A 16,113-nucleotide genomic window follows, 5' to 3' on the forward strand; every position below is an offset into this window, starting at 1 on the left:
TGGAGGATATGGAGGACCCTGGACAGGGCACAGAGAGACTGGTTGGCCACCAGGTGGCGCCTGAGCCTTGGACCAGTGGGAGGAGACAAGGGAGAGTAATCCAGAAACCAGCAGTGAGTTGTTCCCGGATGCACGTCATCGAAGAGCTACTCTGCATCAAGAACAATTACACAATTACAGGAGGTAATTGCAGCGCAACTGGTGTCATTAGGCTCCTCTCCAGACTATAAAAAAGACTGCTTGTGACACGCCCCTTTTGCAGAAGTCAACGCATTGACTAAAGAGAACATAACTAACTTGGCAGGACTGGATTGCTGCCAAGGTTTGTCTGAATTGCTGCCAAGGTTCGTCAGGACTTGCTGCCAAGGTCCTTATCTGTTTGCTTACTTGGCTTTCAGCCACCGAGATTCTGGTCTTGTTATTAAAGGACATTCCATTTAAGCTTGTCTCTGCATTCATTACTGGATGGAGGAGGGGATCAGAACATGTATGTATGTATGTATGTATGTATGTATGTATTTCATTCTTGGTTAAAGTATTGGACTGTTCCAAAAGCTGTTGTAAAATGTTGGACTGGAAAGATAAGAGAGTTGATGGGTATAATATAGGAAACAAAGCCAATTTTAATACCATCTTCAACTTTCCTAATAGTTATTCTTTGACAATTAGTTGAATGCAGATACTATAATCTAATGGACATTCACATACGCTTATATCCTGCATTTATTATTTTTGTAAATAACAGAAGTATCAAACTTTCCTAATGCTTCCTCCTCCTTTTCTTATTGTCCCCACAATAACTACACTGTGAGGTGAGTTGGCTAAGAGAGAGTGACTGGCCCAAAGTCTCCCAGCTGGCTTATGCGCTTAAGGAGGGCCTAGAACTCATGGTATTCCGGTTTCTAGCCTAGGGCTTTAACCACTAGATCCAACTGGCTCTGATACTGATGCTAAACTGGAGGCCAGGAAATTGTCGGGTTATGACTATCCTTCTGCATCTTTGGCAGATGAAAAAATAACAGCACAAGCAGCTTGATTTAAGCGAAGCATTGTTTAGGAAATGTTTACTGACTACCATGGCAGCAAATTTGCTTTAATAGGTACCAGACTTCCATGGCTCATCCAGTAATTAATGCATTTCTTCTTCCCAAAGTGTTAATGTTAATCCCCAACCCGGGAGCTAAAACTTCAGTTATGAATATTAATCTTTCTCAGGCTGCGTGGCATCCAAAAGGTACATTGACTGAGCCAAGCATCAGTGCTTTGATTTAAGCCCCTACTTTTAATGGCATGTCATTGATTGGCAGTGTAATTAGATGACTAAGTCTTTGGAAACGGCACCGTGTTTTGTTTTAATCAGTAGCTCATGTGTGCTCCTGGCCAAACTACTGTTCCTTTTGCCTTTGCTCTGTCATATGTAATATGTGGATAATGCAATAAACAAACATTGCTAGCCAGTCTTGTCAGGACGCATTCATTCTGCTGCCTGACAAATACATCTTTCCCCCCTGAAATATTTCAGGGCATGCTACCCTGCCTAGATGGAAAGCCAAATGACTTAATCTACTGTTCTGACCCCCCTCGTCCCACACCGACACTCTCCGAGCCAAAGATAAGTTACGGCATTTAATTAACAGACATACAGGTCCTTGGCAACAAACCTGCACAGACAAGCTTGGGCAGCAATCCAGCACAGATAAGGCGTGGCAGCAATCCAGCCTGCCAAGCTCACAATCATGTTCTCCAACATTCGTTCCTGCGTTGACTTCTGCAAGAGGGGTGTGTGCACAAGCAGTCCTTTTATAGTCTGGAGAGGAGCCTAATGACCACCAGCTGAGTGCAATTACCTCCTGTAACTGCGCAACTGTTCCTGATGCCTATTCGCTCTTCGGTGCGGGCATCCAGGAACAACTCACTGCTGGCGTCCGGATGACTCTACCTTGTCTCCTCCCCACTGGTCCAAGGCTCAGGTGCCTCCTGGTGGCCAACCAGCCTCTCTGCACCCTCCTCGGAGTCGGAACCCTGCCCAAGGTCTTCCACATCCTCCAGAGCCAACTCATAGGGCCCCTCGCTGTCGGGAGTCTGGTGGCAGCTCCAATGGCTCCTGCTGGGCCACAACATTATCTACTAACAGCTCTTCCTTCCTTGTGTCAGTTATCAGCCCTTTAAACACTTTTATTTTCTATGAAATAGACTGCAGAAGGACTACTGTGAAATGGAATGATGGTGATCTGTGAGATGTTTTTAATCAGTACTTTTCTAACAAGATGTTTACACTGCTTTTCATCAAGAGCCATTGAATAGCTCCCCCCTCCCCGCCTTTTCAAAACTTGAAAAAGGCACACTGCTCAATTTCAGGAAAGTTCTGTAGGTAAGTAGGATTTTCAAAGAAGTCACAATAAGTTATTTATACTGGTTGTCAAGCAACTGGACTTTCTGTTTTTTTTTGGGGGGGGGAAGATGTTTCGCTTCTCATCAAAGAAAAACAAGAAAGTTTTGGACTATATATAAAGGTTCTTAATAACAATAACAATAAAAAAGAATAAAATTAGACACAGCTAAGTTTTAACTAATAGGAGGAAAATGTTATGATATAGGACATTGTTAAATAAAGGATAATGATAATAAATTATATACATGGAGGATTAGAAAATTTTGGTATTAAATATAATGGATGTTTAGCTAGAACAGGATATGAGGATTTAACGTTAATGGAGGATTTCATAAATGAGTAAATGAAATGCCAGTATGTGGTTATGTATTAAATCTTGGTATATTTTATGATTAAGGACGTTTAAATAATCATAGTCAAATAAAAGTGGAGGTATGATGATGGTAATATAATAAATATCCGAGTTAAGATATTAGAATTAATATGAATTATATTTGATGACGGTGGAAGAGATGCACGAAAGCCTTTTGTAACCAACTGATACACTTTCTACAGTATGTAAAGAAGGAGGATTCGTATGTTTGTTTTGAAAATAAAAAATTATAAAAAAAGAAACCCCAAGGAAGTCCAGTTGCCTCTTGAAAAACCATTGATATTGACATACCTATAGTAAATACAGAAATACTTCTAACAATATTTCTTTATTGAAATTTGGCATGAAATTATAATAAATATTAGATGCGAATACAAATATGACATATATGATTCATCCTTGAAACTTCCATTTGGATGGATGGACGGAGGGAGGGGGGGAGAGTGTGTTTTCAAAGCCTGTGGACAAAATTAGGGAATGGCAGTGCTTAAGCAAATTATCCTTAATATAAAATTGTAATCAGAATTGCACAAGCATGAGAGAAAATTCTCACTTATGACAATAGCAACGTGACCCGTCAAAACTGCGCTTGACTAAGCCGCGCCCGATTAAACCGCGTCGCTGACATCATCAACAGGACGACAACAGCCAGCGTGGAGAAAGAAGGGCGCTTTAAATAGCGCTTTGAAAGCAAGCCGATTCAACTTAAGGTAAGGGTTAGGTTTAGGTTTAGGGGTTAATTTTAGGTTTAGCATTTACAGCGTGCTTCTGTCTCCGCGCTGTTGTTGCCCTGTTGATGACGTCAGCTACGCGGTTTCGTCAAGCGCGGTTTAGTCAAGCGCGGTTTTGTGGTGGAACCCAATAGCAATGCAGATTTCAGTGCAACGTTGTTCAGCTTAACAAATAATAAATTTTGGTGAGCAATTATATAATTATGGTTCAATATTATACTATCAGCACAGCTGAATGGAAAATTTTGTAAAATTCTGCATGTAGAAAAATAGTAATACTAAAAACGACCTTATAATCTCTTGTAAAGAACTATTAAATATATCTTCTGCCCTCATTTCCGGGATGAGAATTTTATATTCAATTTTTCTTGGAGATAAGGATGTCAAGATAACTCACCGTTGCAAAGTTTGTTTTCTGCAGCTTGTAAAACTTGCACATGGTTGATAGCAAACAGTGAAAGCATGAATGTCTGTGGGTTTTGTTTATTTATTATTTATTAGACTTATATACCGCTTCATAGGGCTTTCAGCCCTCTCTAAGCGGTTTACAAATTTTTTTTTAGGAAATTGAGTCAGCAACTTGCCCCCACAGTCTGGGTCCTCATTTCACCCACCTCAGAAGGATGGAAGGCTGAGTCGACCTTGAGCCGGTGAGATTTGAACCGCTGAACTGCAGATCACAGTCAGCTAAAGTGGCCTGCAGTACTGCACCCTAACCACTGCGCCACCTTGGCTCTGTGCTTATGTGTATCTGTGCTTAGACTATTCTGTAGGTTTTATTTAGTAAGTCTAATTTTGTTCATTTTACTGACCTGCACTGAAAAAATTGTTTTGTATAGTAAATAAAAACCAGCCACTAGTAGTGAGATTCTTTGAGAGGAGACCAACAGGCCATTTCAAAAGTGCTTAGAACAGAAGCGGCAGCAGTGAAGATGAAAAATGAAATTGCTGTTTCAAGCTTAGGAAACCACAGAGCGTTCCCCCTCTCCCTGCTAATCATCGGAGCAAGCATGTTAAATGTCTTTGAGTATTTCTTATTTTCCCTAGTAGTGTGGCAGTGGTCTGGGGATTTCTTGAGTGAGTAAAAGAAAGGTGAGAGGTTTGGGACATGCTAAGAGCTTTGGAAGAAAATAAAGAAGCTACAGCACATAAATTCAGAATCTACCAGTTTAAAAATCTTCTTCCTGGGTGATTCATAAATGTGGCAAGATATTGTGATCAATCTGTTCAATATACGCTGCAAAGTGTTTACGAAACACTATCTTACAAAAGGCAGAAAAGGAGAGATTTTCCCTTTGAGGGGAGAAGTTTGGTTCTGCAATGCTGGCCGAAAATAGGGTTTTAAAGGTTATAATCCAAAGCCAGATTTGCAAAAGAGGACAAAAATGTTCCACCCAACAATTGTTTAGTGGAGGAAAAAGCAGACTGGAAAAATAATCATAAGAAAATTGAAAAGTATTCTACGAGAGAATGAATATGCTGTCATTGTAGTGATTGAAATGAATGATTATTTATTTACTGTGTGAATAGAGGACAGGGATACCAGAAATAACACAATCTCTACTATGTAGAATACATAAACCATGTGCATTTGCAAAATCTGGCCAAACATTTTGTTTGATTTATTCATGTGTATTGTGAATATTCCTGAGTTACACTAGTATTTACCATTTCTATTATCTTACATGCAGGTAGCCCTTGACTTACAACAATTTGTTTCGTGATTGTTCAAGCTTATAATGGAACCAGGGGTGGGTTCCTGCCAGTTCTAACCTCTTCTATAGAAGAGGTTCCACAAATCTACAGTGCCGTTTAGAACCGGTTCCAGTTCCCTCCACCCCCCCCATCCGCACATCATCAAGATGAAGAGCGAGAGGAGGAATTCTGGGAGTTGAAGTCCACAAGTCTTAAAACTGTCAACTTTGAACACCACTGGGTTTTTTTTTTCTAAAGGGTTAGGGGTGCAAGGGTCTTGTAACTTGACAGCTTTAAGACTTGCACACTTCAATGCCAGAGTTCCTGAGCCAATATTTTGGTTGCTAAGCAAGAACGTTGTTAAATGAGTTTCACCACATTTTACAAGTTGGTCACGCCCACCCAGTCACATGGCTGGCAAGCCACTCCCACCCAGGCACATGGCCAGCAAGCCACTCCCACAAAGCAGGCCACACCTACAGAAGAGGTTCTAAAATTTTTTGAAACCCACCACTGAATAGAACTGGAAAAAAATGACTTATGACCTTTTTCATACTTACGTTGTAGCATTCCCACACACATAGTCATGTGATCAACATTCGGATGCTTGATAACTGTTTCATAATTAGGACAGTTGCAGTGTCCCAGGGTCATGTGATCACCTTTTGCAACCTTCTGACAAGCAGTCAGTGAGGAAGCCAGATTCACTTAACAAACATGTTATTAACTTAACTGCAGCGATTTATTTAACAATTGTGCCAAGACAGGTCACTAAATGGGGCAAAACTCACTTAATAACTGTCTTGCTTAGCAACAGAAATTTGGGGCTCAATTGGGGTTGTAAATCAAGGACTACCTGTATATGAAGCTCTTCCAATTGCTTTAAGAGCCGAGGTGGTGCAGTGGTTAGGGTGCAGTACTGCAGGCCACTTCAGCTGACTGTTATCTGCAGTTCAGCGGTTCTAATCTCACCGGCTCAAGGTTGACTCAGCCTTCCATCCTTCCGAGGTGGGTGAAATGAGGACCCAGATAGTGGGGGCGATATGCTGACTCTGTAAACAGCTTAGAGAGGGCTGAAAGCCCTATGAAGCGGTATATAAGTCTAACTGCTATTGCTATATTGCTATTATAGATATTTTTTTCTCCTTTTCCTCCTTGTCCTTCAGCTTTAACTTATATGTAGGCAGCATGTTTTTCCCCATTTATTTCCCTTCCTTCAATGGGCCAGCATCATGTATTGGCTTTGATCTTAATGTTCAATATCTTATAGATAGGAATAACTGCATAAATATTTTATTTTAAATTGGTGCTAATTCACAGGTGAAAAGTTCACTATGTAAAATGTTCCCCCAGAATCTGAACAGAATGGTAATTTTTCCATGTCTTCCACATACTCTATACTCTCATAATTTATAGCAAATATGGTCCTTCAAATTCCACCTCTGTAATTACACCCGAGGTAGTAATGCACCTCAGAGCATTATCACAGTTGATATTCTTATTCTGCACCAACAATGCAAACAATCAGGGATGGAATCCACTTACCTTCCCTACCGGCTCGCAAATGTGACCACGCATGATCCCTGCATGTGCTCTGTGCAAAAAAAATTGACCTAAATGGGATGCCGTATAGTTGCAGAGCCACCCACGATTTCCGCTACTGGTTCAGGCGATCCGGTCTCAACTGATAGAATACCACCTCTGCAAACAATGTGTAAAATGTGAACACACCAGCGGCTCAGAAACCAGAGACTTTACTTAATAAACCATCTACCTTGCAAATTAAAAACATGAAACTCTGATAGGATTCCATCAACCCTTTAGTAATAAGAGTTGTGTTAAGTCAACTGGGGAGTGGATTTCTGCAAGGCACTCTACATAGTCTGCCTTTGAAGACCATCTGGAAGCTGTAGTTGTTGTAGAATGTGGCAGTGCAGGTAGTTATGGGTGCACCTTGATACTTCCATGTTAACCTTACTCAGGGACCAGTTGAGTTGAGTTGAGTTGAGTTTATTGGTCTTGTATGCCGCCCACTCCCGAAGGACTCCGGGCGGCTTACAATAAACAAGAGAAGGGGATAAATAAACAAAACAACACTTTAAAATACTCAACATTCACAGTTACCGTGGTGCTGGATATTTCACAAGCCCCCCGGCCTGCTGGAGCAGCCAGGACTTGGTAGCTTTGCGGAAGGCCAGGAGGGTAGTAAGGGTCCGGATCTCAACGGGGAGGTCGTTCCAAAGGACCGGAGCTGCAACAGAGAAGGCTCTCCCCCGGGGAGTCGCCAGCCAACATTGGCTGGCAGATGGAATCCGGAGGAGACCTAACCTGTGAGATCTAATCGGTCTATGGGAGATAATCGGCAGGAGGCGGTCTCTCAGGTACCCAGGTCCGATGCCATGTAGGGCTTTATAGGTGACGACCAGCACCTTGAAGCGGGTCCGGAGACTAATGGGTAGCCAGTGCAGCTCGTGGAGGATAGGTGTGACGTGGGTGTACCTGGGTGCACCCACAATCGCTCGTGCGGCTGCGTTCTGGACTAACTGAAGTCTTCGAACACTCTTCAAGGGCAGCCCCATGTAGAGCGCATTACAGACCAGATGGAATTCAAGATGCTGGTCATTATCTAGAAATCCTTCCCTGGCACAGGGCCAAGTTATTTACAAACTGCCTCTCCCTGGCTGTTTCTACATGTCCCACTAGGTCCAACAAAAGATGCATGCTGTGAGTCCTTTCAATTGAAAATGTCAGTTTATGGGATTTTGGAAGTGTGCCTGCCCTCTGGACCACTGGCTCTGACCCTGCTGGCCTTCTGTAAAGGACTAAATACCCGGGTTGGGGGTTTAGAAGGCCTATTAATTGGTGTCTATTTATTGTCTTGCTGAGCTTATCCTTGGGCTCACTGTTATTTTTAAATTTTTGCTCATGTTTTTATTGTTTTAGTGTGCTATTATCTGCCCAGACTCACATTTTTGAGGTTAACTATCACATAAATTGTTTAAATATATTATTAAACAGCTAGTAGTGGAGGGGCCCTTGGTGTTTTCTGAATTTGGTTGTTTTCTTAAAGATGTTTCATTACCCAAAACTAAGTAACGTCATCAGTGCTGATATTATCAGTTTGGGTAATGAAAACGATCAAACTCAATGAGCATCAAGAATTCCTCCTTTCAACCCTGTGCTACAAACATTCTCCCTTATTGGCAGCTAGTAGATCTTCAACAACCTATTTCACAAATTCCAACAAACTCTTTGAAACACCATTGAAACCTGTACAGTTGTTACTCTGTTATAACTCATAGAAACATACACGTTTTGTCAAGATGTCGTATATATGAAAGAAAATGTTACTTGGCAATGGTATAAACCGATAATTGGATCCAGGGCACGAACACATACATCCTCTCCCCCTCCATTTAGAATAGTACAATGGTAATTTCTTGGGGCTGTTCTCGATGACTATTTGGAACTAAAAGAATACGTCTTTTGTTCTGTAGGAAGAGTTCTTAGGGGATAACCATATTATATTAAGATTCTATGTAGAGTACTTTTAAATACAATCTTTTTTTAAAAAAAAATCCTTTTGTTGGTGGACTCCTTTCTGTTGCAGAGTCCTTTCAAGCTGGGTACACAGAGTATAAACATGCTGAATAAATACAGTCTGCGATTAATACAGTGGGTTGCTATGATCACTGAAACCCCTTCTCGGAAGAATGCTTTGTTAAAAAGACTCTTGTAGCTTCTCTGAACTCTATCCTTTTGGAAACACTACTCTGCCATTGTTCAAATATCCCAAAATCTTAAAATGTTGCTTCCAGGTTTTCAGATTTTATGCTTGCAATACTTTCAGTAGGATTTTATAGACTTTTTCAACCACACTACTATACATGCCAAATTTTAAAGTGCACTGTTATAAATCAGAATACTCTCTTTTTTCAACAATTGGCAATATTATATTTTCATATTACTTTCCACTGCGCTGGGAACCACCACATGAAATTGATCAGATATGTCATGCCATTTGAGGAAACATAGCTCCATCTTTAAGATCTGCTGCAACACTGTATGATTATGCAAAAGACAATGCACAGAAGCCAAATTTTAAGTAATTTATTTCAGTAGGAAAAAAATCCATTTTAAGTTCATACATTAAGCTATCTTGAAACAGCTTATGCAAACACACAGTTCAAACATACACACGTGGTAAAGTATTTTTAAAAACTCAGAAAAAAGGACAAGGAACAGCTAAACTGCACATCACTCGTAGAGGTCATAGTGCATTTTACCTCCATCAAAATAGTGCTTGAGGTCAAATGGAGGAAAATATACTAAAATGGCTTGTGTAGCAGTGTGTAGCATAATGTAGACTTTGCATGTTTTTACATATGTGAAGTTCTTAAGGTATGTGAATAACTATAAATTATGTTATTGTTAAGGGATACAAAAAGACAAGATTTCACTAAAATCCCCCTTTTCCACATATCTTCTAATACGTTTATGGTAAAGTAAGCCCATTAATTAGTAATAAAAATAAATATTTTTTTCAGGGAAAGAAGGTGCCGATTTGTCCACTGCAAAGAAGGGGCTTTGCACACATTTTATTTTAGATTTTCAATGACACCCGAACGCAAGAAACATGTTGATATGTCTGCAGCTTTGTTTCAGAAAGTTGTGAAAAACCTTAGACTGTAATATACTTTCACACTCTTCACTCTAGTCTCTGCATGGTCCAGTATCTTTGCAAAAGACTTAACTCTTGCTATTTAAGTTGCATTCAATTATAAATCCTGTTGTTCAGTTCTCCTCTTATCATATATGTGGAAAAATTAACTTAGAGAGCTAATAGTTATGGCCTTCAGAATTTAAGTTTTCTTATTCTTGCTGAAGTTTTATTTCTCAAAATTCAGATATTGTACAGTTTAGAAAGAAATATACGTATTAACTCCTCATGTGTAACTGGTTCTTAAAAAACTGGTTTCTATCTTGCAGTTTCAAAATGGATTTATACAAAATTAATTTAAATGATTCAGTGAAACTTGCACTTCTAGGGCAAGATCTTGCATTGGTGATGATGGTGAAAGAGGAGGGTCTGAAGGAATACTTGAGGCATCTATTGCCTAGTCCTGGTGTGAACTGGCTCACAAAAATTCCTTGTATAAAACCAATGAACTGAAACGTATTCAAATTAAGAGGTTTTTTTTTTACTGGGTCTACTAAACATAAAGCTTGACTTTCAAAACAGAAATAAGCTGAGAAAAAGTAAGCTTTTCTACTGGCTGAACAATTCCAGTTATTCAATTGGAGTTTCTGCAAAGCCCAATTTACATGAGTAGTGGAATGCATAGAAATAATACTTGGTGGATTGCCACCTTGGTCTTTCAAACTGGTAAGTAAGGCACTGGCAAAAATCTTATACAGATATAAAATGCTCATCTCATGATGAGCAGGAAATGTTACACTCCTCTGAATGAATATTCTGTTTCTGTCTTATTTCTAAATGTAAATTTTAAGGTTGAATACAGGCCATTTTAAATGGGAAAAGAGAGTGACTCAAAACTCCCCAAATCTAGGCAGATAGACTTTTCAGAGAAAGTAAAAAAATGATTCAAATTTTAGTGTCTTCAAGTTTTCATAAAATATAAGATTCCAAATTAGAACATTAAGATTTAAGAATGCTAACAACTGAAAAAAGCAATACGCACAAAAATATGAGGAAGAAAGATGCAACTTGAGCCACTTGATGCTTGCATTACAAGGACATCTAATTTGCAACATATTTGGTTGATCTGACACAAAGGTACAGCAATATGCCACAAAAGAAATCCAAAAATCTCACTTAACATTATTTGAAAATAGTATGTCTAAAACAATATCTAGAGTCAATGTTCTATGATTCAAATACAATCTAGATAAATAGCTGAAACAAAGCTTTTCATTTCATCTAATGTGTTCTGAAAAGCAGCTTCATCCATGTCTTCAATGTATATAGAAAAGTGTGTGTGGATCATTTGTGCATGAAGCAGTGCAAGTTACAATTTCATTACAAGGAAAATCTTCTCGGCTGAGATTTGACAAAGTAGTCCGACAGTATTATTCAACCAGCTTCATGTGGGCTAAATGAAATCTGGGAAACGGCTATCAACTTTTCAGAATAACGAGTACTGAGATACTCGGAACCCATGACCCCTGCATTTTATAAAAATGAGAGGAAATTAGAAAGTTGATTAACTGAGGCTCAGTTGGGCATATGTAATATGGATTCTTCATTTACAGTATGCAAGATGAAGAAGCACTCTCTCTGTGTGTGCATACGTGCATGTATGAAATGAAGACATATAAGGCATTCTACATTTGTACCAACCAGATTAGTGTTTCTTGTAACAGATCTTACCTTTTAGAATTAAACATTTCTTGCAACTTGATTTGTTTTTAGATGAAATATTAAAATATATTTTAGTGAAATGTGTCCTTTTATACCAAAAATCCAGTGTTTTTTGTTATAGTAAAAATGGAACTCGTTCTATTTTCTATTAATTATTATAAAAACAATCCCTGATAGTATTAGCATCTATGTATTTAGCTCAATTATTTAGAAGAAACTTGTACTATCAAGCAAAATGCTTCATTCATATTCAAACAGCATTTAGATTTTCTGATGCATATTTTAAATTATTATTAAAGGATATTATTAATAGTATTAACTGTAAAATTTTACATTACTGAGATTTAACTGATGAATGAAGCAAATTGTTAGAAATTAAATAGATCTTTTTACAAGTGCAACCTTTAAAACTACTATGAAATCTGGAATGGTTCAAGGTTTGAAATATTTTTTCAAATAGATTAAATCAGAACAAATAAATACAAAAACTGCAAAATGTTTATGAGAAAGCCAAAAGCTGTAAAAGTATAATATCCCTATTTGCTATTTATAGGTAAGTAAAGTTTATTTGTAAGTAAATTGCTAAGTAAAGTTTTTAAACAGAAGTTGAAATTTTTACTACTTTTGCTGTTTTGGGTAATCTATTGGGCAAAAACAAGTTTCCAACCTGGTTTTGAACTGATCCATGTGATCCCTTTTGTGTGTGCTCCTTCTCCAGACCATCCATTTTCTTTTGAGAAACATTTTGATGTAATGAAATAATTGTGAAAATGTTACATAAGCTTCAAAAATGATGCATCTCAGAAAATATGGATGATGTCCTATGATCTGAATCAAATATTGTAAATGTTCAAAAGTATTCACTGAACATGCCAAAACTAACTATATCAGACATCATGAGAAAAACTGGCACGAGTCGACCTTTTATCTTTCAAAACTTTGTGCCTAATTAAGCTGTAGTCTGCAGTTGCATCTTTCTACATCATAAGGGAGGTGATCAATTCGATAAATCTATCCACACATTTCTTTTTCTTCCGCACTTTTTTATAACAAAACAAATTCCACAGGATTCCACTCCCCAACATTAAAAAAATGGGATGCTTTTTTTAAACTCTGAAAAGTGGAAATTAAATTGTGCAAACTCTATATAGTAATACTGCTGGCTAGAAAGATGTTCTCATGAAACATCCTATCTCATTTATTGGCAGATGTGTAAACTAAGCAAGTAAGAACATGCAGGTCTCCTTTTATAACAAATACCACCAGAAGGTCAGAACTGAGTATTAATTCCCAAAAAATCCAAAATTTAAGTATATTGTGAACTTTATGGCAGGAACAACAGAAACACATTTTAAAAGTGGAAAATTTTAATGTCCCCATTTTTTTTTCATTGTACTTTGCATGAAAATATTATGTCAGCCTTATTATTTCCTTCTGTGGACAGCTATATATATATTCATATTCTTAACTGGACTATAGCACTGACTGAGTTGATTTCAACTGACCTTGTTTCCTTGTGATCAAATTTATTACCATGTGAAGGCTATGAAATTGTCTAGTTCAAAGTATCCTGGTATCATAGTTACACAGACAAATTTTCAGAGCGTGAGTTTCTTTACAAATTATCTCACGTGTGGACAGGCTGTTTTTTAAAGGAAATATGTGAAACGGCAACCTATCTTTTCTTACACTAAACCTACTTGTAATTAATCCCACCAGTGGCTTATCTTTTTACTTGCAGATTTTTCTGATTATGTAAGAGCTGATTTTTGCAAATTATACACAAATAAATGTATGCTTCAGAGATATGGTTTCCAGCTCTGACATAAAAGAAATAGAAAAACCTCTAATCCCAATCATGTGCTTCGACAAAAAGGAAAATATAAGGTTTTCATCTGTAAAACAATATTTAGTAGGCAGTAATAAAGATTTTCAGGGGTAAATGTGCTTGTGAAAAAGCATACAATGTGTAAGTAAAAAATATATGTAAAGAAGAAATGAGGGTGTTTTGTCTGAAAATATGTTGAGATTAAATTCTCAGTTCTGATCTTCTGATGTTTCCCAGAGCTTCCTTGAAACTGACAACCAAGATCTTTCTCTCTCTCTCAAAAAAAAAGAATGAATATATTGGCTGTTGTATCACTTGCAGAAAGGAAAAACCTCATGTAGTATCAAATTCTGCAAAGTCAGTGCTTTATAAAAAGAAGATAAATTTGCATATATTACAGTTGTTACATTCTAAGCTAAACTAATTATACCCTGTCCCCAATTAGCTGAGCACAAGAGCTAATACAGAGGGACACAGATATAAGCTGCATATTTTTTCAAGAAAACACAGGCTATGCCCTTGCACAAACACCCCTTGAAACACCCTTAAGTTTCAGATGTACTCCTTTTTACAACGAGAAAAGCTGCAAAAAGCAGGGCTTTAAAAGTAAAATGTAACAAAGTAAACACAAACACAAACTAGCTACAACCTACTTAACCTAAGCACAGCACCGTCAGAGGTTTTACACACGTATACGTACACACACACACACACAAACACACACGCACACAAATTTGGTGTTTCATGTTGGATAACCTTTCATTCTTTAAGGCAGTGGTTTCCACAAGTCAGTTCAGAGAATATTGAGTAGCAGCAAGCCTTATGGTAGTTCATGTCACATTCCATTCCCTGAAATCTTTAGTGCTTTCATTCAGAACTTTCGTTTACTTCCTAGTCGGAAGTATAGCTGGCATGCCTTCAGCAGGACTTCTCAAACCGTGAAATAGCAATTCAAAAGTGGATGGATCAAATTCTGCAGTAGCTGGTCACTCAAAAGTCATTAAATTGGCAGGAACCTATTAACAGAAGAAATAATTTTGTAAAGAAAATTAGAGATATAACTTAGGTTCAAGTTTAGAAATCAAGTCCTAGTTTCCTGTTACGCAATCAAATAGACAAGGTTGAGATTTATAAGCTGCTTCCAAATGCGCTAAACTTATAGAAATACACTTTTTTTTTTCAAGAATAGCTTGAGAATTAGGCAAGATCAATAACTAACCTTTGGTTTTTGCTTAGTTTCAAACTGCTCTTTTAAAAACAAATTATAGTTCTCCTAATTAAAACCAAAATCAGATGCTTCCAAAGGCTCCTTAGCCAGGCTATGGAAGAAATCAAGCCACAGAATTCAATCCTGGACTTGATATTCAGGAACATTTTTTTTTTATTTTGATTTGGAAGATCATTAAGCTGGAGGGAATAGTTCAGGTGTACGTTTGGGAGACTAAGGAGTCAAACTGAAAATAGATGGAATTTTCTTTCAAAAATAAAATGTACATATATGTATAAGATAGAGAATAATTGGCAAAGTATGATGCAAAAAGGGAATTTTGTGAATTAAGGAGATCACAAGTTGAATGGTGAGAAATGATGTGGTTGCAAAAAAGGAAATGTAATTTTTAGGCTGCATCAATATAGTAAGGTGATTTCCAAATAGTAGAATATTATAGTTCTACTCTATTCCATTTTAATCAGACCATTATACTCAATGTTTAGTTATGGACTCTCTCTTTAAATAAGGAAAGCTTTCAGAGAAAGGCAGCAAGGATCACTAACTAGAAACTATGTTGAGGAGAGGCTTGATAGTTTTACTATTAAGAGAACAATAGGAGGATATGATAAAGTCAGATATTTTAGGATATTTCACATAGAATAAAGCCATAGCCTGTTATCCATCATCCCATTATTCAGGTCACAAGACAGCTAATTTAAATTAGAGGAAGGTAGACTCTAGTTGAACATTAGGAAAATATTCGTGATTATAACGACAATTCAAAAGTGGAAACAGTTATCCATGGAGATAATGGATTACTCTTTACTGGATGTATTTAGGCAAAAGCTGGATATTTCTAATGGAAAATTATTTTGTTTGGAGGCCTACAATTATGCTTCTTTTAATTAAGACAGAGAAAGTGGCAATCAGATCAATATGATTTCAGAAACTGCTCCAGCTGCATCATCCTATCCATCCTGCATATAACCATTATTACCAAATACTCTGTGGAAGAGATCTCCAAAAAGAGAGTCCAAAGCTTGCTCCATTTGGACTATTCTATTCCCCACAGAGCCATTTGTCATAATGGAAATTATTCTTATTTATTTATTAGGTATCGGAATCTTCTTAGGCTTTAGGTGGCTTACAACAATTAAAAATTAAAACACTGATAATGAAATAATAAATAATATATTCGCCTCACACAAACATTCACCTCATCAGATACAATGAACATACAAAATAAATGTAAATGGAGATAACCTATTAAAAGGCTGATTTTAATCAACTTTTGGAAGTCATCAACAAAATAGTCAACTGGACTAAAAAGCACCTTTGGGACAACCATGATCTGGACCAGGAGTATCAAACTGGTAGCCTGGATGTATCATGCGCAAGCCACACCTACTCCGGCTCCACAAAGGCAAAAAGTCACGATGCATCACATGATGTCACGTGATGCGATTGAGTTTGACACCTGTGATCTGAATGATTGAGAATCT

The 16,113-nt window shown here is 37.6% G+C and overlaps 1 protein-coding gene across 4 annotated transcripts in view; it reads right to left on the reverse strand.

Moving 5' to 3' along the window:
• Positions 1-9,286: 9,286 nt before the first annotated feature.
• Positions 9,287-16,113, reverse strand: part of LOC116514685 (ras-specific guanine nucleotide-releasing factor RalGPS2) — an 83,964-nt gene continuing 77,137 nt past the window's right edge. For all 4 annotated transcript variants that reach the window (XM_032226333.1, XM_032226330.1, XM_032226334.1 and 1 more), the window contains one exon: positions 9,287-14,417. In XM_032226333.1, the coding sequence (XP_032082224.1) occupies positions 14,388-14,417 (30 nt within the window). In that variant the 3' untranslated portion in view covers positions 9,287-14,387. The remainder of the gene's footprint in view (positions 14,418-16,113) is intronic.

The sequence above is a fragment of the Thamnophis elegans genome, chromosome 11, assembly GCF_009769535.1.
Source record: "Thamnophis elegans isolate rThaEle1 chromosome 11, rThaEle1.pri, whole genome shotgun sequence".
NCBI classification, from domain to species: domain Eukaryota; kingdom Metazoa; phylum Chordata; class Lepidosauria; order Squamata; family Colubridae; genus Thamnophis; species Thamnophis elegans.